The sequence below is a fragment of the Elgaria multicarinata genome, chromosome 2 (assembly GCF_023053635.1).
Source record: "Elgaria multicarinata webbii isolate HBS135686 ecotype San Diego chromosome 2, rElgMul1.1.pri, whole genome shotgun sequence".
Taxonomy (NCBI): domain Eukaryota; kingdom Metazoa; phylum Chordata; class Lepidosauria; order Squamata; family Anguidae; genus Elgaria; species Elgaria multicarinata.
This window is the reverse complement of record NC_086172.1, coordinates 109,157,891-109,185,434: the sequence shown is the minus strand read 5'-3', so window position 1 is coordinate 109,185,434 and position 27,544 is coordinate 109,157,891. Positions and strand designations below refer to the sequence as shown.

General features: G+C 41.5%; 1 protein-coding gene across 2 annotated transcripts in view; it reads left to right on the top strand.

Annotated features, from left to right (window-relative positions):
* Positions 1 to 27,544, top strand: part of NAV2 (neuron navigator 2) — a 323,173-nt gene that overhangs the window by 162,289 nt on the left and 133,340 nt on the right. For both annotated transcript variants that reach the window (XM_063117361.1, XM_063117362.1), the window contains 2 exons: positions 6,148 to 6,256; positions 9,621 to 10,010. In XM_063117361.1, the coding sequence (XP_062973431.1) occupies positions 6,148 to 6,256; positions 9,621 to 10,010 (499 nt within the window). The remainder of the gene's footprint in view (positions 1 to 6,147; positions 6,257 to 9,620; positions 10,011 to 27,544) is intronic.

Genomic DNA, 27,544 nt, shown 5'->3' with positions numbered 1-27,544 from the left:
GGACTCAATGGCTTTATAGGCCCCTTCCAACTCTACTATTCTATGATTCGGTCATATATAGCCATCATTACTAATAGTCATTGATAATGCAAAATGCTGCTGCTAAGCTTGTTGGCGATGATGGTGTTTTCAGCAGAAATACAACGAAAACAAATAACACAATAATAAATACAAATTGAAATCTAACACTGCAGTTGTCAGTCTTCATCATAGACTAGAATTGGTTCATAAATTATTCAACTCAATAGAACCCACAGAAGGTGAAGGTTTGACAGAAACACAGAAAAAGGAAAGAGGAAATATGTATTTATTCTCATTTAAAGAGTATTAAGAGAGCTTCTGCTATTCCCCCAATCATCAGTACAAGAAAATATATTTATAGTACTGGGCAACTTCTGAGTTCCTTGATGGGGAATTGGTACAGACAAGTAATAAGAACCATATTTCTAGAAAAGAGGAGTGGATCCCCCTCCATTTTAGCCCCATGAACCTGGCAAATCAGTCTGTGCATTTCCACAATATACCAGATTTATTCCACTCAACATTTTTGTTGAGATAAACAAAACTTTAAGCAGGGATAGGAAATTATCTGATTCTGTCATATGCAGCAAACCAATTTTGGACCTAATTCAGCTGAACAGTGTAAGAGGTTTATAACATGTGACTAGTATGTCTTTCTAAGACATCATCTTTTGTGCATTCCGTTGCCTTCTCATGTATGGTTGATGGTGACACATGAGAGGGTCTTTTCTGTAGTGGCACCTAGTATGTGGAACTCCCTCCCTCAGGAGGCTACATAATCTCTACTTTACTGGCATTCTGTTGCTGTTTGACAATTTCTTTTTTCTGGTGGGTTTTGATCCATCTCCTGCTTAGGTTTGTGTTTATTAGCTTATTCAATATAGGAGCAATTCAAGGTTTGGGGTAGGGGAAAGATTCCAGGAGCAGGAAGCTCACTCTCCCTGCTCCCCCCTATACTCTCCCTGCCCCCCCTCCCATGAGCAGGGTTCCAGGAACATAGAAAAATAAAATGGGGGGGGGGGGAAACACACACATTTACAGTCCTCCAAAAACCATTACTGGCTGTGCTAAATACTGCTAATAGACTTGGGTTGAGAGTTTCCACAAATGTGAACATTCTGTTGCTAGCCTGACACCTCCTGGTATAATATGGGGAAAGACATTTTTAGCCCCATAACATGCATCATCCCAGTTCTTGCCTTCCAGGATAGTATAAGCTGTTACTGGCTAAAGGAGGCCAGTGCCCTCCCATCCATTTTTTTCCTTTTTTTCTTTAACTCATATTCTGTGGTTCAATTCCCCTCAAAATTCTGAAAGACCCTGAAGTCAATGAACATACACCTTTATCAGGCCACCTTGGGTTTTAAAGATTATTTTCTTTTAAATTACACATAAATATGCTTCGGTATAACAAAGGAATTCCATGAAACTAATATCTTACTTAACAGGCATGGTACAACCAAAGTTTGGTATTAGAAGGAATGATAGCATTGGTCTCAATACACATCCTTTGGGGACTCCACTTCTTACTTCCCTACACTAAGGCCTTAGCTAGACGGGGTGAAATCCCGGGGCGATCCCTGGGATCATCCCTGTGCATTTACATGACGCACAGGGGATCCTGGGATCAGGGGGGGATGAGACTGTGGAATGTGTGGCCGGGCGTTGCGGTGTGTCACAGTTCCTTGCAGTTACTCGTGAGGAGCCCAGACCCATGCATGGAGCACAGAGCTCCTCAGGAGCACTGCACCCATCGGGGGTGGGGTGAGTAGGGTTTTTTTTTTTTTAAAAAAAAAAGCAGCTTACCTTTTGCGCATGAGCGCTTGTGCGCATCTTCTCCTTTAAGAAAAACAAACAAAATGGCGGGCGGGCCCCCTCTCCCTCTGAGGTCATCACGTGCCACATGTGAACAGAGGGGGAGATCTCGCGATAAAAATATCACAAGGTCTTCACCCCTCCGTCCCGCTAGACCGCTAGATCTAGTTAAGGACTGAGAGAACTGCCTATGATTTCTATCTTTTAACTAGTTGCTGATCCGTAAAAAGATTCATCTTCTTATGCCACTACTGTTAGCTTCCAACGTGGCAGTAACGAAACTTTAGTCAACCTGAAACATTTTCACTATCATTCCTTAAATGTAAATCATCCTGGAACAGGTGCTTCGAAGTTCCTATCAGCTTTCTTGGCAACTGTTACTGGCAGACTCTGAGCAATTATTGTACAGGAAGGTGTGACGTTTTCTCCTATATTCTGAGTATGGCTTTTATCTTAGTTTTTATGCTTGTTTGCTTCCCAGTATCCCTAAGCAGATTCAGATCATTTGGAACCACATGGAAGCATTTTACAGATGTAGCACTTATACCTATGTGAGATGGCAATGGTATATGGTATCTTCATGGTATCAACCATGAAGATGATTATCTTCATGGTATCAACCATGAAGATAAGTCCTGCCTTGCCATCTTCCCTACTGTTTGGAGGGATGCCTATTGAAAGATGGTAAAGTTGGGCATAACCACATAGTAAGAAGCTATAGGCAATGAAATCACATGGCTGTAGTGCCATGCAATTAGCTTTTGAGCAGCTATGAATGGCTTCTAAGGCCAGATCTACACCAAACAGGATATGACACTTTGAAAATGGTTTGAAAGCTGTATATGTAATGTGTCCTGGGACTCAACAGTTGTCACTACTGCTACAAACCGTTTTAAAGCAGTAGTGTAGATCCTGCCTAAGAAACTAAATCTAATGGTATCTGTTAACTTTAGTATTGTACCATATTGTCTATTAGGCATAATTGAAGGAACTAGTTTTTATTTATGTAGTTCTAAATATCTTCACCTCAGTACACCTTAGAGCTTACTTTCCCTCATGTTCCAGCATGAAATGAAAAGATCAACCTTTCAAGTAGGGGTGTGCTCTGCTCCATTTCGGATCCCCGAATCTGGAGCGGAGTGGGCCAATCCGGACCTCTTAAACCCAGTTCTGGAGCGGGTCGGGGGAGGTTCGGATCGACCCAAAGCGGTTTGGAATGGACCGAATTGATTCAGACCGTTCCGAAGCTTCGGAGGCAGGTAAGTGGGGAGGGGGGCTTACCTGGCTCCACCGCCATCGCCACCGTGCTTGTGTCTGGCAGCTTTGACTGCTGCCGGAAGTAGGCCATGGCCTACTTCTGGCCTTAGGCGGCAGCGGCAGTCGAAGCCACCGCACGGACTGCAGCAGCGATGGAGCCAGGTAAGTGGGGAAGGTGGAGGGGGGCTTACTTGACTCTGCCATCCACCGCCACTGCGGTCCATGCGGTGACGGCAGCGGAACTAGGTAAGTGAGGAAGGGGGAGGGGGGGCTTACCTGGCTCCGCTGTCCACCACCGCCACTGTGCTTGTGTCCTTAGGCGTTGGTGGTAGTTGAAGCCACCTCACGGACCGTGGCAGTGCCGACAGAGCAAGGTAAGTGGGGAGGGGAACTTACCTGGCTCCTCCACCGCCGTGGTCCCTGCGGCAATGGCAGCTGAGCCAGGTAAGTGGGGAGGGAGGCTTATTCGGATGCCATTTTGTCCCCCCTTCCCCACTTACCTTCCTCTGCTGTCTGCCGCAGAGGCAGGTAAGTTGGTTGCGGAGGGGGGGGGGGGCGGCAAAATGGCATCTGAATATAGATCCGGACCTCCTGATGTCGCTCCAGATCCGGTTCTGGAGCAGGTCGGGGGGTTCCGAGTCGACCCGAACTGGTTCGGGCCTGATCCATAAGGTCCGGATCGCGATCTGAAGTGGTTGGGGGGGCGACGCGACCACAGCCCTACTTTCAAGGTCACCATTTTGGTGAATGAAGTTTGCTAAAGTGTGCAGCTAGGTTTTCAGTAGATGACTATTAGTTATTCAACACCTTGCTGAACACCTTTTTATATCTTTTTTTAAACCGCCTAGAGAGCTTCGGCTATGGGGTGGTATATAAATGTAATAAATCAATAAAATAAATAAATCTTTCATAGGACATACCTTCTCATTCAATCTGGTCTTTGGGTATTGGAAAACAGGGAGAAGTCCGGAGGTTTAGAATTGTTCTACTTTCATTTGAAATTAACATGATTAATATATGCAATTTCAGTATGTAGTTTCTTCACACCTTTGGATGATTGGGAAATTGATCTACTTTTGGTAGACTGAGAAACTGGCTATCTAATTAGATACACTGATTCTGGAACTGTCCCTACCACTTTCTTTACTTATAAATACCTGCACATATGGAAACGCACATCCACATGCCTCGCAGAGAAAGGCATGCAGTTCCCTTATAGTGGTGCCTCAAGTTCTCCCCTAACCCTGAGTTACACATCTACAAAAAACAAACAATAGCTAACCTGTCTTGGTCCTTTATCATCAGAACTGGAAATGTCTTTTGGTGCACTATAGCTTGTGATCCAGCAACATGGGAAGTTACAAGATCAATAGTTACACAAAGACAGGTGGTTATTTCCACTCAACAGACTGTTTTCTGAATAGTAGTCCATTAACAAAATATTTATGGGGGTAAGTGGAGCAGTAAAAGAGAATGAATGAGATGCTCCAACTATCCTATGACAAGGTCTCTTGACTCACTAGGGTACTTTCATCAGACTGAATGAAGTTACATATTAATAACTCAGACTTTACTTAGGTTAATGAACACATGAACATGATTTTTCACTTTTAATCTGTGATCCATTTCATGAATTTGACGGTGTTCAGTTTAACACACACACACACACTCTGTTTAAAATGCTCAAATATTTATATTTTAGTACAAAACCCAGAGTGTGGGGAAAGTATGCCAAAATGAATATTTTATTCCCCTGTCCAAAAATCTACATTATGAAAGTAAAGGAAGAATAACATTTTTAAAGAGTCCTGTGGCATCTTAAAGGTAAAGATTGTATACTATGTTAGTCCTGCTTAGAATAGACCCATTGAAATGAATGGGACTTAAGTTAGACTAACGCTGGATACAACCCTAATATTTTCCCAAATGTGATCTCTAAGGCGCAATCCTACACAGATTGCAGGGTCAAAGGAGAGCAGTGACCCCTCACCCCAGTTACCCTGCATTTCTGCTTGATGGGTGATTTCACTTGTCTAGCAGCAGCGCCTCAGAGGGGGAGGGAAAGAGGCCAGGGTGGCCATAGGAAACGGCGTAATGCATCTGTCCTGGTCTCCTCCCCTCCCTGTTCCCAGGAACGCCCCCTTTCCCTGTCTCCACACTCCATTTTCCGACTGCAGAGAGGTAGCTGCCACAATTATCTCCGCACCAGCTACGAGGGGGATGGGAATGGGATTGCAGTTTCCTATCTCCAAACTTGGAGCCCTGTTTCCAAGCTTGGATTGCTCTTTTCTTAAGTCTGGAGAAGATAGTCTGGGCTTTCTTTTTTAAATCAAACTCAATGATAGCATTTTTTGGCTAATGATACTTCACTTAACTGTTCTCATAATTGTGAGGGTCAATTTGTTTCCTTCTCCATCTGCTGACATGACAAGTGATATGATAAAAGTTATGCAAAGCAAGGAGATACCTCTTTACTCTTAGTGCCAAGTGAGAAATCATAATTTTGAAAAGATGCAGGATGAATGTTTGTGGCTTGTCAACAGAATTTGTTAATGTTTCCAAATGCCCAAAGGATTTTCTTTAAAGATCCCTGTTCAAAAGGAATAGAGAAAAAAATCTGCTGCATTTCAATTATCAATACTTAAAGACTATTACTAAATACTAAAGACTATTATAGTCAGGAATTATCAACCATTCCTGACTATAAACTTTCATCACTCTTCAGTATATTCTTCTGAAACACATGGAGCATTTGCCTTACAGCCAGCTCTATTGCAATCCTTGAATTTCTAATAAAAGGCTAAATGATCTAATAAAGAACTACTACAGTTTCAAAACAAAAGTCGAAAGTAGACAGGCAGTTTCCCTGTTCCAGTCCGCCATCTTCAGATGCTGTTTAAGGGTGTAATTCTATGAATTTTCATACAGAAATAAGTCCTACAAGTCCCAGCATTCCTGAGCCAACCATATTGACTTGGAACCATGAACAGAGGGTTCTTTCTGTTGGTAATAAAGTCTAATTGCTTTTTGTCTAAAATTTACATTCTTCTATAGGGGAAGATCCAGAAACTCGTCGGTTGCGAACTGTCAAGAATATAGCTGATCTTCGACAAAATTTAGAGGAGACCATGTCTAGCTTACGCGGAACCCAGGTTTCTCACAGGTGGGAGGCATGAATTGCTTCTTTATTCAAACAGAAGAACTGTGTGTGCCTATCTTGCCTGTCCTTGACTGACTGTTTTTGCCTCTTGAGAAATGATTAAGAGTGGTAATGGCAGACATTACTTGGACTAAGTGTCTACTGCGCTTTATTCCATTTTTAAACTGAAACTCCCGATTCTGAGCCTACTTAGGATATTACAGAGATTGATGAAGAGGACATTTTGGGAGTGGAGGGAACCAGAGAGGGCTGTATATAGAAATTTAGCCCTGGAGAAACGCTTATTAAATACACTAGGTGATGTTTGATTAGAAATGTGCAGAGGTTACTGCTTAAAATGTTACTTAGGTTTACTCATGAGACTTTAATGCATTTTAACCAGGTCTACAATATTGTGTTTAAACAAGCAGCTGAACTATGTTTGACCTGTCTGATAAGGCACATAACTTGAATTCCTACCTGGTCTTTGGACAAATAAAGGCGTATAGTTTTATTAGAGAGATATGCAAGGGCAATTTTTGATAGAAAAGCTGAGTTTAGAACTCTCCAGTAATATTTCAGGGGTAAAACAAAAAAGTAATCTTTTACAATGTAGCACTTCATGAGATTACCAGTTTGAGTGTTGTGCAAAGGTTTGGCTCAATTTATAAAGTTCTGTTGAAATTTAATAGGGATAAATGCCAAGTTCTACACTGAGAAAGAATAAACCAAATGCAAAGTTACAAGATGGGGGATACTTGGCTCAGCAATACTACAAGTGAGAAGGAACTTGGAATTGTTGTAGATCACAAGCTGAATAGGTGTGATGTGGCTGCAAAAGAAGCAAATGCTATTTTGGGCTGCATTAATAAAAGTATAGCTTTCAAATCATGAGAGGTACTGGTTCCCCTCTATTCAGCACTAGTTAGGCCTCATCTTTAGTATTGCGTTCAGTTCTGGGTATCACACTTCAAGAAGGATGCAGACAAGCTGGAACGGGTTCAGAGGAGGGCAATGAAGATGATCAGGGGTCTGGAAACAAAGCCCTTGGAGGAGAAACTGAAAGAACTGGGCCTGAAGAGAAGACCCAGGGGAGACATGATAGCAGTCTTCAAATACTTGAAAGGTTGCCACACAGAGGAGGGCCAGGATCTCGTCTCAATTATTCCAGAGTGCAGGACATGGAATAATGGGCTCATGTTACAGAAAGCCAGATTCCAGCTGGATATCAGGAAAACTTGACTGTTAGAGCAGTACGACAATGGAACTAATTACTTAGGGAGTTCATGGGCTCTCCCACACTAGAGGCCTTCAAGATGCAGCTGGATAGCCATCTGGCAGGTATGCTTAAGGTGGATTCCTGTACTGAGCAAGGGGTTGGACTTGATGGCCTTAAAGGCCTCTTCCAATACGATAAAACCACATCATGATTGCTGAAAAACAGAACAAAGATAAAACAAATAAAAGCCAGCAAACGCCTAGGAGAACAGAAGAGGTTTTAGTGCTCACCTAATACTCTATCAAGTGAGGGGGCGGGCAAATAAGTTTCTCAGTGAAGAAAGTTCTGAAGACATGCTATACCACAGTCAAAGGTAAATTATTGAGAGAGGGATCAGTTCCAACCCCTTTAAAGAAGGCATGAATATTGCTGCAAACCTCTTAAAGACAAGGCTCCAAATAAATTTAACTATTTGGAAGTTCGCCTGACAAATTCAATTAATTCAGCATCTGTACATATGAACTTCCTGCACTTCAGTTTTCCTTTTCAAGATTTAATATGTGATTTAATGACAGTTGCCAGGAGGTAGACAGTATGAATGAACCCATTTTGTTGTATCAGATAGCGATCTTATAGTATATGTTATGTAACTAGGAAATAGTTGTTATAGAGATTCTCCAACACTCCAGAACAGACTTTCAGCCTGCTTTGAGGAAGGGGAAATCAGCCAAAAATCACCCTTGCCCATGGGATCTCTGAATCCAATCTATCGTATATAGTTAATCTAAGTTTCTGAAGATCAAAGTAGCATTTAGCTTAAATCATACATAATCAGAATGTGACATTCTAAAATTTGCAACAGTTAAATCAATCAGTATACTAGATTATAAGACTCTGCTGTGGGGTGGTATACAAATGTAATTAATTAATTAACAACAACAACAGGAATATCAAACTCATTTTTGACGTGCCAAGGAGAAAATGCAACAATGATGGGCTGGAAATGGTATGGAAGAGCTTTTCTTGTCTTGAGAGATGCAAATCTTTGGCTTTGATGGAATGAGCCACATGTTGCCCAAATATATTCCATGTAGGATTCCTCCACCAAAGATGAATGTTTTATTATTTATTTATTTATTTATTTATTGCATTTCTATAGCACCCAATAGCTGAAGCTCTCTGGGCAGTTTACAAAATTTTGGTTAAGTCCCTGCCTGCATCATAGGAGTAGTGTTATAGTATATTAGAAAGGTGATTTAGATAGGTGATTTGATGAGGCTAACATCAAATACCAACTTAATGAATTGGAAAAGCCCTACAAAGCTTGTTCTGAGGAGGCTAGCAGCAGCTATAGTTTGAGGCCACATGATTGTACCTTACTTTGGCTGAAGTGCCATAAATGGTAGCATGTGAAATCAGTTATTAAAAATATCTGTTAAAAGCAGATATGGCAACTTTGCATGCGGAAGGTCCCAAATTCAACTGCTGGCATTCCCAGTTGAAAGGATCCCATTGGGAAGGATCTATGCCTTAGATGGAAAGAACTAGCTAAACTAGGTATGATGAGCTTCATCTTTTTTTTATGAATTTCACCAATGGTAGGATGGGCCATTCACATCAGGTCCTGCCCACTTTCCAGAGATCGCTCATGTTAACCAGCTATAGCTGAACCTTATGTTGAAGTCATACGCTTTCATCACCCAGGATCACACACAAGGCCCTCTTCAGAATCATAGGCCATCGAGTCCAAGATGAGAAGGATCAAATAAATGTCCCTCTGTTTTGAACATGAACAAGTCCTGCCCAAAATTTGTTACGGTATGGATATATATCACCACTTAGATGAGGCTTGTATTAAAAATGTGTAGGGCTATTCCTGGTTACACAGATTAGAGCTATCTTTAGCAGTAGGTTTCACCCAGGATGCACTATGATATGATTGCACTGCAACGCATGAAGTACTACTGACAGGTGACCCTGGATGAATCTGTTGTCAGCCTCACCTAAAGCTCTAATTTTCTCCCCATAACATTTTTTATTTGTAACCCTGGGAAAAGCCTTTGCTACTGACTACAGGCATCAAGTATTTCTATAAAAGTTTTCCAACTTTTGCCTGAAAATTAATTCATTGTTAATATTACTTATAACTTCAATTTTTTTTATTTCAAGCACCTTGGAAACCACCTTTGATACCAATGTCACCACTGAAATAAGCGGACGCAGTATTCTCAGTTTGACGGGAAGGCCGGCACCCTTATCTTGGAGACTTGGACAGTCTAGTCCCCGTCTTCAGGCAGGTGATGCTCCCTCAGTGGGCAATGGATATCCTCCAAGAGCCAATGCCAGCCGGTTCATCAATGCAGAATCAGGGCGTTACATGTATTCAGCGCCTTTAAGAAGACAACTAGCATCTCGGGGCAGTAATGTCTGTCACATGGATATCTCAGACAAAGCAAGCGATGAAATAGAACTTGAAGGCATCAACATGGATGCTACAGGTTATATGAGTGATGGAGATGTCCTGGGGAAAAATATAAGGACTGATGACATTACGAGTGGGTGAGTACATTCAAGAATGCTCATTTTTTTAAAAATTACATTAATACCCTTCTTCTGAGCCAAAATTTGTTCCCAGAACAGTTTACAACACTAAAATCTATTACAAAGATGCAATATACTATGGATACATAGATGTGTATATGGCATTTTCTTTTAGTACCTTTTAGCTGATGATATAGTCCAGGTTCCAGGCTTTTCCCTACAAAAGGAAGAAGCAAAAGAAGCTGCAGGTTGTCATACATTCTTTTCCTTTTCCTATTTATTTATTGCATTTTTATACCACCCAAAAGGTGAAGCTCTCTGGGCAGTTCACAAAAATTAAAACCATTCAAAATATAAAACAAATAGCTGGGCTGTTCACAAAAATTACAAAACAAAAACAGAATATAAAAAACTTTTAACACGCAAAATTTAGAAACAATTTGAAACTGCTAAAAACAATTATAAGATTCCAGGACCATCCCATCATATGCAGTCAAATGCCTGAGAGTAGAAGAGTCTTAACCTGGTACCAAAAGGATGATCATGTTGGTGCCAGGCAGACCTCATTCAGCAATCAGGGGACTACCACCAAGAAGGCCCTCTTCCTTGTTGCCATCCTCCAAACCTCCCTCAGAGGAGGGCTCTCTTTTTTTTTTTTACTCACTTTGTCGCTGGAGTGCTCGTGTTACCCTAGGAATACCATTCATCTATGGGCATGTCAAGATGAAGTGATATCCCGGGATTGCCCCAGGTTCATCCCTGTGCATCCACATGACGCACAGGGGATCCCGAGGGCAGGGAGGGAAGATCCCTCCCTTGCCCTGGGATAGCCGGGACGGCTGTCCCAGGGCATGGGACCGCTTTTCTCGTGGTCTCGGGATCGTCCCGAGACTGTGGCAATGTTTGGCAGGACAAAGGTCCATGCGGAACCACCAGGAGCATGACCTCAGATGACCTCAGTGACCAGACAGGTTAATAGGGGAGAAGGTGCTTTGTCAGATAACATGGTCCCAAGTTGTTTAGGGCTTTGTACACTCCTATAAGAACCTTAATCCTGGCCTGGTAGCAAGTAGGCAGCCAGTGCAGTTCCCTCAGCAAAGGAGTTGTATGCTGAAAAGGGGCAGTTCCTGACAACAGCCGAGCTGCAGCATTCTACATTAGCTGCTGCTTCTGGAGCAGCTTTAAGGACAGCCCCACATAGAACACATTGCAGTAATCCAGCCTTGAGGTTATTCATGCCTCATGGTTATTCACCATGGCCAAGCTATCCCTGTCCAAAAGCAAGAATTACTGCACCATCTCCTGCCACCACAAGGTGGGTGCACATTTCTACTGTTGGTTCAGAAAGAGCTTTTCCAGATTTGTTTTTTAAATATAGATATTGTCACTTTAATACAGAAGATTTTCATTATGTTGGGAGATGTTTTACATATTCTACAACACATAGTTTGACTATTTGTTGATAAAGATTCTGAATATGGTTTAATAGGCTTTCAGTTTGTCAAAAACAATCTAATGTCACAGGCAGAGAGCAAAGTGAAAATGAAAATGTTTGATTAGAGGAGTAGGAAAATATAACAATTTAGATCAATCAAATAAATGCACCCACCCCGAGAGGCAGAAATGCTTCAAAATCGTGGGTGAATCTCTTCCGAGTTAAAGCTCCCTCGAGTAACCACACATGAGGATAATTAGTTAGTACACGAAGCAAACTCTATGCACAGGGGTCCCATGTGGCCAGATTCCCACATGGAACTACTTTATGTGTTGAAATTACCATGCTATTTGAGGTTGTGACATGTGCAAAAGCCATATAAATGTTAATTCTGGATGTTCACTAAGATAGAGTGGGTAAAGGGCAAAATGCCTCTTCCTCAGCACTACCTTTCTGATCAAATCCCCTCCCCCATTTTTGAGCTAAAGTAACAGCCCCATGGGAGATATTAACCATGGATCTTCCAGTGCTTTGAGTTTGAGGCTGCTAATTTTGAATCTGGAAGTCTCAAAAGTATGCTGTAAAGAAGGCTATCCTGTGAAAGGTTTAGGAAATTATTATGAAAAGAACTGTTAAAATGATTATGAAAAGAACCAGTGTTCTAGCAAAACCATTACTTACCTGGTCCCATGTTTCCACAAATAAAATAGCATGGGACTTTGTTTTGAAATGTTTCTTGTACTAATATTTACAAGGCAAATGACCGTCAGTTGAAACTGCACTTGGAACTTTTTTTTTTTGCCAGAGTTTTTATTCTTTTCTTTTTTTTAAAGGGGTTGACATCATTTGATCAAAAGATCAGTGGTCTTCAGTCAAGAAAACATATACATTTTCATATGCTACGTATAGAAAATATGTAGAAGGAGTTGGGAACACAGCTTTTACTTCAGAAAACCTCCAGGTCATGAATATAATTAAAAACAAACAAGAGTATATTCTGGCTGTGAATTTATGGGATATGAAGAATTATGTGTTACTTTTTAAAGCTGAATGTTGGATATTGTCCTGAATATTGAACAGAAGTTACATTTTTCAGCTATGCCATCACTCCAGCATGTAGTTCTCATGTCTAGATAAGATTCATGTGCCTTATTATCTACAAATTGTACACTCCATAGTATATTTGCTTCTGAACTTGTTCATACATGGGGTGGGGGTGAGGATTTCAGCGTGAAAACAGGGGGTGGGGAGCTTAAATCCCTCCCTCCTGAATTGCCATCATTCAGAATTGGGGCATGTGCACTTCCCCAGAGGCAAGTCAATCACACATAGCTGTGCTAGGAAGAGGAACGGGCTGCAAGGAGCAGCCAAGAAGGGTTTTTATTAAAGTATTTTTAAAAAGCATATAAAACCCTTAGCCACCTCACCTCATCTTAAAAAAGTAAGGTAATATATATGAATGCAGGTACTTTGCAAGGCAAGGTGAGTGGAGAACTCTCATCACGATAGGAGTATAGACGAGTTGTGCTGCAAAGGCCCCTGGGATACATGTTGGGAGACAGCAGGAAGACAAAAGAGGAAACAAACCATGGCAAGCCAGCGAGTGCCTGATTGTCTGTTGGCTGCAGCATGGCTTAGTAAGCGATTAGCCAACCGACGTGGCCTTTTGTGATGTGCAAACCTCCCCTCTGTCTCTCATTCTGCCATTCTGAATGTGTTACAGTGGTGTTTTATCCCAGTTTGGGCGTTTTGACCCAGGGCATTGTAATAGGGATTTGTAGTGAAGTGACCTAATGAGCATAAATCACCTATCATAGTTTCTTTTCTGGATACAGTGCCTGGCTGGAATAGCAATAGATGACTAAGGCCTTAGCTAGACCTAAGGTTTATCCCGGGATCGTCCTGGGATCATCCCTGTTCATGTAAATGACACACAAGGGATCCCGGGAGCAGGCAGGGACGACCCCGGACGACCCCGGGATAAACCTTAGGTCTAGCTAGCTAAGGCCTTAGAGAGCGTTGCAGCTTTCATATATATGGTTATCTCTTTATATATGAGGAGTTGCTATTTGAAATACCTTTTCTCATGTGCTTTATAGAGATTGTGTTTTTTGTTTGTGTGTAGCTCCATCTAGTGGTGGGTGATTTCTTTAGTAAATTTGGCTTTTGATGTGAAGCAAAACTCACTACAGCATAGAATTCTCCTATTTCTGAAATTCATATAAAAGACTTGGAGTGTTTAGGAGCAGGAACAAATGAAGATTTCATTATCATTGTTTCTGCTGCCCTTCACATTGTATACCATTTTCTAAGTGGCTGGATTGCTTGGATTGTTATGTTAGAACATTGAATCCAACATGGCAATTGTTTGCTTGTGATTACTGAACTTCAGCTGTTATTCCTTAGCATGCATTTTGCATGAACAGTGTGCTATGCAGGCAGAAGCAAAACCAAATAAAAAATGGAAACGCAGCTGATCTTGGCTTTTCCAAGTCTATAAAGCTCCCATCCCTCGCTCTAGTTTTCAATACCACTGTTATGTGTATTATGTGACTGAAATAGTGCAGATTATTTTATTGCCTGAGTTTTTTGTGGGGGGACGGAGGGGTTGTTTTGTTCTTGTAAATCATAATCAGTGTTTAATAGAAGGTGCAACTTTCAACAGTTATTCTGTGGGTGTGAAAGGGTTTGTTTACTGAGACAGTGAAATAACCCTACTCATGTATGAATGACCTTGCTGGATCAGGCAAATCTGGTCCAACAATCTCCGTCAGTGGCTAGCCAAGCTGAACACCAGCTTGGCTAGCCACCACCGGTCTCTCTCCCCCTTGTGTCTCTGGCTTTATACCTCACAAAGTTACAGATTCTTCATCCATTGGCAGGCCTCTTTGGCTGTCAGATTAATAATTGAATATGAAGTTGTTGGTGTTCGAGGATAAACAAACGTCATACTTGCTTAAAAAACATCTGAATCAAGATTTTGTAGTGGAACAGAGAAACTAAATCTCTGCAATGTTGATTTTGGATTTTATAATCGAAGTGTAAGCTCATATTAATGTTTGCCCCAAAGGAAAGTCAGCATTCCAGTACTGCGTTGTAAAGACAGTATTGAATAATCCCTTGAAATTTGTTGTGGGATGTAAACTGTTCTGCCCCTAGGGAGAGGGTGTTGCCTTACCAGACAATGCAGGCACCTAATAATCCTGGACTAGTGTTGACAGTGTAAACAGATGTTTCTGTAAGTTCAGTTTCATGAGTCATGCCTTTCAGATGTCCATAATTCAGAACAGCAGAAAATGGAGAAGCTATATTTCTCATAGTGATGAAAATTATTTGGGCTGCAGTCATGTGTACAATTAGATGTGCCCAGGGGAAACAGTCCTAGGCATACTTAGAGCTGTTTCATACTTTTTGCAGCAAATGTATTTCCCAAATTATCCATCCTGTATCATGCTTGAAAGGGAGAAGCGTGCCTGTAAACACATAGGTGACCCATGCCAGAAACCTACATTTTTCTTAAGTTCAGAAATGTTAAGTGCCAGATCCTAACAAACAACAAGAGAGGACTATTACTTTGATGCCCTGATTGTTAATCTCCAGGAGCATCTGGCTACCCACTGTTAGCAACAGAATGTTAAACTAGTTGAACCTCCATTTTGATCCATCAAGACAGGACTTATGGTTTCAGTACTAGTTCCCAGAGCATGTCAATTATATTTCTCTGTCTGTTTAAAGAAATACATGTATCCTTTCCAAGCGTGACTCATGATGGACATTCTGAAAATGCATCTGCTCCATAAAATGTGGACTAGTACATACTTGGAAAAGAACACTGATGAGACATGCATTTCATTGCTCTTTTAAAAAGAAACACTCTCAGCCTACTGATGTTACTACTATACCAGTCTTTTCCTTGCTTGACCCCCCTCCCTCCCCACTCACTCTCTAAGTTGGAATAGTATGTGGTTATCTTTTGCTTGAAATTTTATGAGACAAGAGGGTGGAGGGAGAACCACATACAAATCAGGCAGATAGAACAAGTTACACCCTTGCCTAGGAGAATTTGCAGAGGCATTTTGCATTGATTTAACTTGAGGAGCAAAGAACTATCAGAGTTGTTTTGAACATTAATTAAATGGGGTTTGAACATATTTTCCAATAAAGTGACAAGGGCACTTAAAAAGTGAGCGGGTGTGTGCTAGTATAAAAACAGTTTGAGTAGAACGAATATATACAAATTCTTTGCCATGTCTTGGTGTACAGATGATTAAAAAGAGGTTTACAGTATGAGTGCCCATTTGTTAGCTGGCATGTATTCCACTGTCATTTTCAGAATGGCAAGTATCTTATATTTTTACTGGCAAGTAGATAGGAATGGGAGCCAAAATATTTGTTACAGCCAAAACAAATGCAGTAGCCAAGACAAACTATTGCAACTCCATGTTTTCATATCCTTCCCTGATCTATGTTGGGTCATGGGAAATTTTGTGAGTTCTCACTTCCAAGTCCATCCGAGCAAAGTTCTGGCAGGCAACAGTTGGGGTATCTTGAGGTTAGAAGAAAACACATTTATCTTGGCTTTTAAATATTTGAAAATATCTATGACCTTGTATGCTTCTGCAGATCATACACCACAGGTGCTTCTTCTGAAATGGACCGATCTACCCAGGGGAATTGACTTGTCATGGTTACCAAAAACCAGCACAGTCAGGCACCCTAGTGCATTCCCCGACCTAGTGACCTCCGGATGTGTTGGACTGCAATTCCCATAATTCCTAACCAACATGGCCAATTCATCCACAGTATAAATTCCCATTTTATACAAATTTAATTAAGTTAATTTTAACCAGTCTTTTAAAAACAGTCCACAAAAGTTAAGTTTGCAGAAACGTTTCCTAGCCTGCTGAGGGAGGGCTGCTCACTCACCTGGATGCAATGTCTTGTTAAGTACAGTTACCAGGCTAGTGTTTAAATATAAGGCAGAGTTTAACCCTATCTAAAACTGGAACCACATTAGCAAGTCAAGCCTTTCGCAGAATATTGGGGATTATGTGTGTCAGTACACCATGGCGATTCAGTGAGCTCTAAGGTACTGAATGTGGACACAGTGAACAGCCTTATGCTGAGTCAAACCACTGATCCATCTAGCCCAGTATTGTCAACCCTGACTGGCAGCATCTCTTCAGGGTTTTAGGCAGACTTCTTTCCTAGTTCTATCTGGAGTGGCCGCAGATTGAATTTTGAACGTTCTGCATGCAAAACGTGTGCAAGGTGCTTCTAAATTATACAAAAAGTTAGGAATATTTATTTATTATAAGGATTTCTTGTATTAGGAATATTTACAAGGTAAATGATATGCCAATATAGCATTGGCACAGTTACATAGGAAGCTGCTTTATACCAGGTCAGTCCTTCTAGTTCAGTATTGTCAACACTAACTGGCAGTGACGTTCCAGGGTTTCAGGCAGGAGTCTTTCCTAGCCCTACCTGGAGAGGTTGGGGATTGAACTGGAACATTTTGCATGCAAAATATGTGCTCTACCATTAAGGTGCCACCTCTACTCAGTAAGGAAGGTAGGCTACTTAAGCTAGTTTAAGTGTGGATGATAACCATATCTATATAATATTAACATTCTGTAGTTCATGAAAGTGCCCCTTATATTACATGTAGATCTAAGGTAGTTACTGGTTCTTTGGATGTATGAGATTCAGTTCTGTAACTAAAAGAGTGACCATGATTTTATTTAATAACTTACAAAGCCAGCATAATCAGAAGAGAAAAAAAAACAGTAGTGGGATAAATACTGTCATGCATCTCAGGAAAGCTGGCAAAGTTGTGACAAAGGAAGGATGGGGGATTGGTTAAAATGGGAGAGAATGCAAGGAAGAAACATGAGGATTAACATTTTTTTAAAAATGTTATGAATAGCCCTAGTGGACCTCAAGACATTAGTTTCCTTCAGTATCAATGACCAGTCCTCTTTGCTGAACTATCTCCCTATAGGAGGAAGTTGGTGTGGATAGGAATTCCTCTGGAAGCTGAATGGTGATCCCCAGTTCCTTACATCTGCATATGAACTCTAAAGGAGAAGCTGTGGCTCAGTCACCAGTTGATTGCCCTCCCCCCTTAAAAATCCAAGGGCCTGCTCTAATCCCTGTGAAAGAGCTTTGCAAGGGCTTGCTGTTTCCTTTGAGGATCAAGAATGCTGCTTTCCAGTGTGTTTGCTAAGCAGTTTCTTTGCCTAAGGGCTTGTTTCAAAGAGCTGCCCTAGGACTACTGGGAATGAGGACAAAGGCCCAATCCACCATGCAGGTGACCCCTCTATTTACCCAAGCAGGTGGTCATTGTTAAGTGTGGGAGGAGGGGGAGTATTTTCCAAGCCTCAGATTGGCTCAGAGAATGATCTGAGTTCTTGTCAGTTGTGTGTGAAGGAAGTCAGATTTTTCTCAGGTTAATCTGAGGTGAGAGTGAGCAAGGCAGAGTTCGCCTATCTCTAGCTGAAAGCTGTGTGAAAAGGGCCATCAAAGGGCCAGCAATGATACGTTTGCCATCGGTTCCTTAGTCGGTAGGAATAAAAATGTCTGATTACCCCAATATGCAGTGTCAATTACTCAAATACACAGGAGGCGCCCTCACAAGGTGGATACAATGAACAAATGGCTTGTGTTCTATTAACTTAGCAATTTGTATTTTCCTGAGGAGTATTTATCCTCCTTTATTCTTTGTTTTTAGCTTAGTTTCCCAGATCAGTGTAGAGTGAGAGTGATATAGAGCATGGCCAAAAAACAATAACATTGCACAGTCACTTTTTTCATATGGTTTCATAGTAAAAGAAAGATGAAAGAAATGGTAGTTCAATTGCTGGCAAATTGGTAACAGATGACAAAGAAAAGGCCGAAGTGCTCAATTCCTACTTTGGCTCAGTCTTCTCCCAAAAGCGGGTCTATGACCCCCCCTGGAAAAAGTGAAGTACAAGCTGAAGGGGCAGGATTGCAGTTTGAGATTGATAAACAAATGGTCAAAGAACACCTAATTTCTTTGAACGAGTTCAAATCTCCAGGGTGAGATGAACTGCATCCTAGAGTAATAAAGGAACTAGCAGAAGAACTCTCAGAATCACATTATCTTTGTGAAATCATGGAAGTCAGGTGAGGTGCTGAATGACTGGAGGATGGCTAATGTCCCTATCTTCAAAAAGGACAAAAAGGAGGAAGCTGGGAATTACAGACCAGTTAGTCTGACGTCCATCCCTGGGAAATTTTTGGAGCAGATTATAAAGAAGTCGATGTGTAAGCACCTTGAAAACAATGCAGTGATTATTGCATGGATTTGTCAAGAACAAATCCTGCATGGATTTGTCAAGAACAAATCCTGTCAGACTAATTTGATCTCATTTTTTGATCAGGTAACCTCCCTTGTGGATTGTGGGAATGCTGTGGACATAATATAGCTTGACTTCAGCAAAGCTATTGACAAAGTATCCCATGATATTCTGATTAACAAAATAGCTAAAAGTGGACTAGATGGAACAGTTGGCTACAGAATCAGACTCAAAGAGTGCTTCTCAATGATACCTTCTAAAACTGGGGGGAGGTAACAAGTGGGGTACCTCAGGGCTTAGTCCTGGGCCCAGTGCTCTTCAACATTTTTATTAATGATTTGGATGAGGAGGTACAGTGAATGCTTATCAAATTTGCAGATGACACAAATTGGGTGGGATAGCTAATACCCTGGAAGATAGAAACAAAGTTCAAAGTGATCTTGATAGGCTGGAGTGCTGGGCTGAAAACAACAGAATGAAATTTAATAGGGATAAATGCCAAGTTCTACAAATGCACAGTTACAAGATGGGGAAAACTTTGCTCAGCAATACTAGAAATGAGAAGGATCTTGGAATTGTTTTAGATCACAAGCTGAATGTGAGCCAACAGTGTAATGTGGCCGCAAAAAAAGCAAATGCTATTTTGGGCTGCATTAATAGAAGTGTAACTTCCAAATCATGTGAGGTACTGGTTCCCCTCTAAATCGCGCTGGTTAGGCCTCATCTTGAGTATTGCGTCCATTTCTGTGCACCACACTTCAAGAAGGATGCAGACAAGCTGGAGTGTGTTCAGAGGAAAGCGGCGATGATGATCAGGGTTCTGGAAACAAAGCCCTATGCGGAGAGACTGAAAGAACTGGGCATGTTTAGTCTGGAGAGAGAAGATTGAGGGGATAGCACTCTTCAAATACTTGAAAGGTTGTCACACAGAGGAGGGCCAGGATCTCTTCTTGATCATCCCAGAGTGCAGGACACAGAATAATGGGGTCAAGTTACAGGAAGCCAGATTCCAGCTGGACATCAGGAAAAACTTCCTGACTGTTAGGGTAGTGTGACAATGGAACCAGTTATGTAGGGAGGTTGTGGGCTCTCCCACACTAGAGGCATTCAAGAAGCCGCTGGACAGCCATCTGTCAGGTGTGCTTTAAGGTGGATTCCTGCATTGAGCAGGGGGTTGGACTCGATGGCCTTATAGGTCCCTTCTAACTCTATTATTCTATGATTCTGTGACTGATGAAGAAGTGAAATGAACAACTCATTCTGAAGTTGTCATCATTTGTCAATCAATATTATTTTTAGTGATGTAACCGCTTTTCTTTCTGTAACAATTGGGTTAATTATATGCACATTTAGAAAGAAGTGATTGACCCCACACTGTTTTTCTAATTGTTCCTTTGAAGTGTTTATATGACATGTTACAGAATCATTTCTCATATTGTGTAACTGATAGGGTGCATTATTTGTAAATGAGTACAACATCCAGCTATAACTGTATGAATTTCTAACACTAATACAGTTTGGCAATTGATTTACAAGGTCCTTGTTTATTTGTTCATTGTCAGTTATTGACATTTTAAATATGTAGCATTACTTATTCTGTGTGAAAAGAAAAATACGATCCTGGAATTATTTAAGCCTCCTACTTCGTAATTTGAGCCCACATCACTGAGCGCCACTGAAGGGAAGACTTGCTACATAATTAACATTAATTAATTTCAGAAAAGTGCTGTTGATTTCAGGCAGGGCAGAAGTCATGGTGCAATATACTTTGATTTGTCTTAAGGACTCGTCTTTTTAAGATTATATTAGTTTCAAAGCAATCTGGGAATTCTGGGTTAGGGAGGTACAGGTGCATCATTGTGGATAACCTTCTAGCTCTTATGTTTCTCTTCTGCCCCCCTGCCCCTCTCACCCCAATTCATTGTGGAAGATGCATTCTTTTCTCAAAATCTATAGGATGAAAGCCATCTGTGAGCATGTGCTCTTGAGCTTGGTCACAAGCTGAGCTTGAATAAGATAGATCTGTTTGGCTGAAGATAAGAACGCAGCAGCCGGGCTAGTAAAGCAAGATAGACTGTGGATTTGCTTGAGTGTTGGGTAACATGGACAAGATACTGATGTGTGTCTGGTACCACTAATGATGGATGCTGCATGTCGGTCTCATAGTTCATGTAAATATTGCCTGGAAAGCATCAGTTATACATTTCCTACCTGCTGCTTTAGATTGAGAGCTCATTTACCATATTTCTTCGATTCTAAGACGCACTTTTCCCCCCAAATAAACAGCTCTAAAAATGGAGTGCGTCTTAGAATCGATGGTGTCTTAGAATCGAAGAAATACGGTAATATTTACTTAAATTGAATGACCTTTATATTCATCTTTTCACATTGACTAATCATAATGTGCATGTTGGTAGCTGTGACTTTTGATGTTTTTAAAAGAAAAGGAATATAAATAATGATAAGAACATAAGGAATGCCATGCTGGATCAGACCAAGGGTCCATCTAGTCCAGCACTCTGATCACACAGTGGCCAACCAGCCATTGGCCAGGGATGAACAAGCAGGACATGGTGCAACAGCACCTTCCCACCCATGTTCCCCAGCAACTGGTGCACACAGGCTTATTGCCTCGAATACTGGAGATAGCACACAACCATCAGGGCCAGTAGCCATTGATAGCCTTTGCCTCCAGGAATTTATCCATCCCCCTTTTAAAGCCATCCAGATTGGTGGCCATCACTACATCTTGTGGTAGTGAGTTCCATAATTTAACTATGCGCTGTGTGAAGAAGTACTTCCTTTTATTTGTCCTGGATCTCCCACCAATGGGATGACCCCTGGTTCTAGTATTTTGAGAGAGGGAGAAAAATGTCCCCCTGTCCACATTCTCCATACCATGCATCATTTTGTACACCTCTATCATGTCTCCCCCTAGCCTCTTTTCTCCAAGCTAAACAATTCCAGTTGATGTAACCTTGCCTCGTAGGGGAGATGCTCAGCCCCTTAATCATTTTAGTTGCCCTTTTCTGCACTTTTTCCAGCTCTGTAATATCCTTTTTTAGGTATGGTGACCAGAACGGTACACAGTATTCTAAGTGTGGTCACGCCATCCATTAGTATATGATGATATCATATCAACATAATGCCTCAATGAATGTGGCATTTTATAGTGTTTAATAAGCCAAAAAAAGGCAACTCCCAATCCAGGTCACATAACCCCCTTTTTGTGATCCTGGAATCCAGATGCTTTGGTCTAATTCCTAATGCTAACAAATCACAGTTGGTGAAGACTGAACTGCACTGTAATCCATTTCAAGTGCAATTTGAACTTTGTAATCTTTCCAGCATTCATACCAGGGGGCCCTTAATAGTGTTAAAAATAAATGAACGTTGCATGGTCAGTTCAAAAGACAGTAAGATTAAACAGCTTGGCTTAGAGTAACAGGGCTTGATGTAAATGAATAATGAAGAGAGCTGAAAACTCTGCTTGTATACCATATATGGCTGTATGATTTCAACATGACAAATAATCATTACACTGTCACCTATGTTATCTTTTCTGAATATGCTGTTTGTTTGAACTGCTTTTTTTTTGTAATTTTGGATCAGGCTCCTTACTAATTTTGTAAAAATACTTTGAATATTGTAGCATTACTACAGTATTTCCCTACCCAACTCCCCACCCTCAATAAAGTTTGTAACAGATCTTAGTGTACTGATGCTGTTGCTAGATCATGGCAAGTTCCACATTTGCAGTAAGCAAATTCTTCCATTGCTCCACAGAAATGTATGCATGGCCTGTAGAATATCAAAAAGTGCTTGTGGAGTTTTCCTTGAGTATGAAAAGTGGTGTGTGTGTGTGTGTGTGTGTGTGTGTGTGTGTGTGTGTGCACGCGCATACATGCATGTGCATATGAAATGAGACTATGCTGTGAAAATATTTCAGATGTAAGAATAACATGCATTTTCTAGCCACTGCACATTGGATCTGCCCACTAGAGGGAAATGTGGCCACAAACCCTAAACCAGTGGAATTACTCAGAATGCATGTTTTGTTAGTTTCAGCTTTCCATTGTTTGATTCTTCAGTGTAGTAAAACCAATATTGTCTCTTCAGTACTTATTTCCTTGCTAAGTCTGAACAGGATAACAGAAAAGTAGGGCAGTTATTTCATTTTAGCATACCTAAGGTCTCAATTGGGCTTCAAACCGGAATGCATGATGGAGCTTCCCCCACCTCCTGAGGTCACTGTGAGTTTACTTGCCCCTGGCCATATAGAGAGATGGGTGGATGTAGTTTCTGCTCTTTTCATTTCACTTACTCTGGGAGATCCTGGGTGGAGAAGCATAACACTGACACTGGACAAATGTCAATTTGTTCCTAACAAAGATTCCTCCCTGCATTTTTTTTAAAAAAACCAAACAAACAAGGGCTACACATTCTAAGTTCAGCATTATGGAGACAAATGTTAAAACTCTATTTGATCGAAGATATGTTTTGTTCAGTCCTAACTGCTGCGCAATTTAGTGAACATTTTATTCCATCCACAAGCTTCAAATTCTTTTGTTGTATTTGATAGCCCACCTGTCAGGAATTCTAGCTGGAAACCACCAGCCACCATAGCTTAAGGATGATAGGTACCATGCACATTTTGGGTCACTGAGCAAATGGACATCTAGGCTTCATAACTAGGCTTATTTGCCTGTAAGCCTGATTGGAATATACCTGGAGCCATATACGGATGTAAACTGGTGAGTACCCAGCAGGGTCTCCCATCTTTGGCTAGGCCTTGGCGGCCAAGAAAAAAATGTTTAGTAAGGCTGGTGGGGAGGAGAACATGATGGCTTGGGTGTGGCTGCTTGAAGGTGCGCTAAATGCCTCAAAGCAAGCAGTGTCCAACTTCTCCTGCTTTTCCCAAGGGAAGGGCAAGCAGGAAATGTTCCCAATTAGCTGCCACTGTTTGAAGGCATCCTGAGCGCATTCAGGCATGCCATCAAACTCTTCCTCCACCTTTCGTAAGGCAAGGATCTGTGAGGAGCATGCTTAGATAGCATGCTCCTGTTTGAAGAAGTCTTGAGTGCCTTGAGACAGCAACACCAAGCCTCCATTGGCCTTTCCCAAGGAAGGGCTGGTGGGGAGTGTGCCCAGTTGGGTGCCGTTGCTTCAAAGCACCCCTGAATGTGTTTATTCAGCAGTATTCAACACTTCCCCCACCCATTTTCCTGAACAAGAAAGGCCAGCCAGGTAGTTGGCAGTTTCGCCCTGCGTAGCCAAGGCTCTTCTCCACACAGGCACCAAAGCACCCCCAATCTTCCTCACAATCTTGGAGCTGGGGAGGTACCAGGGATCACCACACAACTACCAGGACTCTCCCCACCTGCCTCTTCAGCTTCACTTTGGGAAGGAAGGCTGGGCATTCATCATGCTCGCCAGAGTGTGGCAAGCAGACCCGTTCAAGCCTGCTCTCCCAAATCAACACAAATGTGGCAAGCTATACTATAGCAAATTTGCCAGGTAATGATAATTGCACTTGTTTTGTGTGAAGTGTTTTGTGTGTAGCCTTCATCGCAAGCTAGCAAACTAGCAGCAAGAGCATTATAGCTGGTCCACCCTGTTAAAGATTTAGTAAAGTTTAACACATATCACCTTCTTTAACACTTAAGCTAGCTACCACTATATATTTGTATATATTTAATGTGCCACAAGAAACTAGTTCCCAAATGCTGCAGTTTTTAGAAATTCAGCTTATACTAGAATAGTTGTACCAAGTCCCAAAGTAAGATCAACTTTGGTTTCAAGCACACAGTCCTTGGGAGAAACTAACTGTGGAAAGATAAGCAGTAACATCTCCTTCATCTTGTCAGTTTCGCAACATTCTTCCTGAGTGTTCTTGACTCAAGTTGACACTGAGATCCTCAGCACACAATAGCACAGGAGCTGCTTCCCCATGGTAAGAACCCATGCTGCTATGGAGTATGTGCATATATTCCAGCGCTGGCCCTACAATTAGACAAAGTGAGGTGACTGTCTCAGGTGGCAGTTGCTGGGGGGCGGGCAGCAATGATAGCCTCTCAGCTGTACTTCGCAGACTTCCTGATTGTTCCCCTCTGTAAGAGATCAGGCCTGTACATGCCACATAACCTGACCTGTGCCCCCTAAACTAGCTTGTTGCCTTAGGTGTGGCAAAGGGCATTAGCCCATTTCAGTGCTAAAGGAAGATTCAACTGCCAGTTCAGTAGCCTTCTGTATATGAAATGGGGATGGGGTGCCACCTTGACCTTTCCCTCAGGCAGCAAAATGCCTTGGACCAGCTCATGTCAGAGACCAATCACATGGATTCTTCCCACCCAATTGGCACCCTCCGTCCCAGCAAAATGCTGGTTGGATGGGATTAGCCCCACTGACATGATTTTTAATACTCACATCCACTCTCCATCTGTGTGAGTTTTCACCACAGGAAAACAGATCCCACACAGCTGAGTGTGCTTGTGAAGGAGTGCTCAGAGAGAGATAGAGGAGTGGGATATGCATGGTTCAAACTTTAGCCGAGAGAAAGCTCCATAAGTGACATTCCAGGCATGGGATGATGCCTTCTGAAGAACTGGGCCTCAGGAATATTTTCCATGGTCTCTGTCTAGACATGGGACCCTTGCAATGAAAATGTTAGCAAATATTTAGAACTCTTGAGTTGTATTCAATGTTACAGTAGACTCACTGAAATGAATGCAACTTAAATTAGACTACCATTGGCTACAACCCCTTAAATCTCCATGTCAGAATATTCAGTGACCCTCTTTTTTGTCTTCTCTGATAAAAGAGAGTCTGTTTTGGGGAATGTATGCAGTCCATAAAAGTATTTCATAATGTGTTTTGGAACATATTTAAGATACGACATGGCAGCTTCTTCAAGGCTTGATTCTACTAAATACTGTAATTAGATTTAGAAGTTAATGCTCGGAGTATTTGGAGTTGATATACTCAAAAGCTGGTCTTTGGAATGATTGGGCATTTTGGCCTTGCGACGCAAAATTCTGTGGAAGAGCTGCCTAACTTAACTCAGCCCTGCCTAACTTCACTCATCTGTTCCAAGTTTGCACAGACTGAAACTTGGAATCACCCGAGCTAACTGGTCATTTACTTCTTTGTTTTCATATGAAGGCAGGGCTTGTGGGCAGACTTCACATTCCACCCTTGGACTAGAAAGTTGACAGGAGATGGTGGTCAGTTAAGACTGACGGGTTGAAAGAATATGGGGATAAAAATGTGGTTTGGCATAGAAGGTTAGCTAGGAAAAAACAAAACAAAACAAGCAACCCCCCTCCAAAACAAACTATAGTAAACTGATGCTTCAGGTTTCTGATAGTTCTAGAAAAATTATGGGAGCATGTTCCTCTTATTTCTTGGATGCTACAATCCATATTTTAACATAGTAATTCTTAAACATTGATGCCTTGAGGGGCAGCATATATTCCTTAAGGTTTCCAGATGGGCTTTCAAATTAAAATTCAATTCCTTCTGCATTCCATTGAGGAAACCAATTGGGATCTCATGATAAGTCACCAAAAGCCATAGCAACAATTATTTTAATATTAATAAACCTGTAAGACAGGTTGGTGGTCCATCTAGCCTAAGTGTGTAAATGTAAACATAGCTGCCATGATTGATACAGAATGGCCTTTTTGCCAACTGTCACGATACCAACATGTCGTGGTCAGGTTATCGGCTATCTATAAAGCCTCCATGTGGAGCTGCTGCTTCATACAAATGATGCTTCCGTGTGAGTGCTCCCAAATGCATGCATGGCAGCAGTGCCATGCACTAACCAAGTGTTTGCATGCAGTTTGAACCAGCCTTAGATAGGCAGTATGCATGACATGATCTGTGCTTATGTAACTATGGTCTATACAGTCTCTTTGAGGAAATGAATAGTTAGAACTATCACTGGGTACTAACTTCATATTAAGAGTATGAAAACATGAGAACATAAGAAACGGCCTGCTGGATCAGACCAAAGGCGTATCTAGTCCAGCACTCTGTTTCCACAGTTACCAACCAGATACCAATGGGAAGCCCTGAAGTAGGACATGACTGCAAATAGCGATTTTCTGCTTGCGTCCCCTCAGAAACTGGTATTCGGATTGGTAGCCATTGATAGCCTTATCGTTTATATTTTCGCCTTTTTGTTAGGCCATAAGTAGCTCTGTGTTCTTTAGCTTGAACATGCTTTGAGAAGAACAAAGTATGAAGTGAAATTTGCTAATAGATTAACATTGGATTACCAGACAGTCAGGGAAATTGAGTGGTGTAAATTGAAATTGTTAATGGATTAACTTCACTGGCTGAAGACTTGATTCAGTTTCAGCCTTTCTATAACTCAATTTCTATTGGTAGGAATTAGCAAATATTTGAGTTACATACTTCTTTTTTTCAGGGAAACATACCAGCCATGGTTTTTCCCATGATGTTGGAAGGTGGAAAATTATCAGTCATCCCAGTGTGTGGACAGCAACAGATAGACTAATACAGCCTTCTCTAACCTGGTACCCTCCAGATATTTTGGGCTACAATTCTCAGAATTCTTGCCCATTGGCAATGGTGGTTGGGGCTGGTGGGAGCTGTAGATGAAAATAAATGTGGAACTGAAGATTCAACTGTCATTGTTCACCTTAATAGGAACTTCATAAAATAAACCAATTTAACACAATGACCCTGTTCAGATGACACACTAAACCACAGTGGTTAAGAACTTTGAGCTAAACATTTATGGCTCAGTGTGTCGTGTGAGCCCTTCC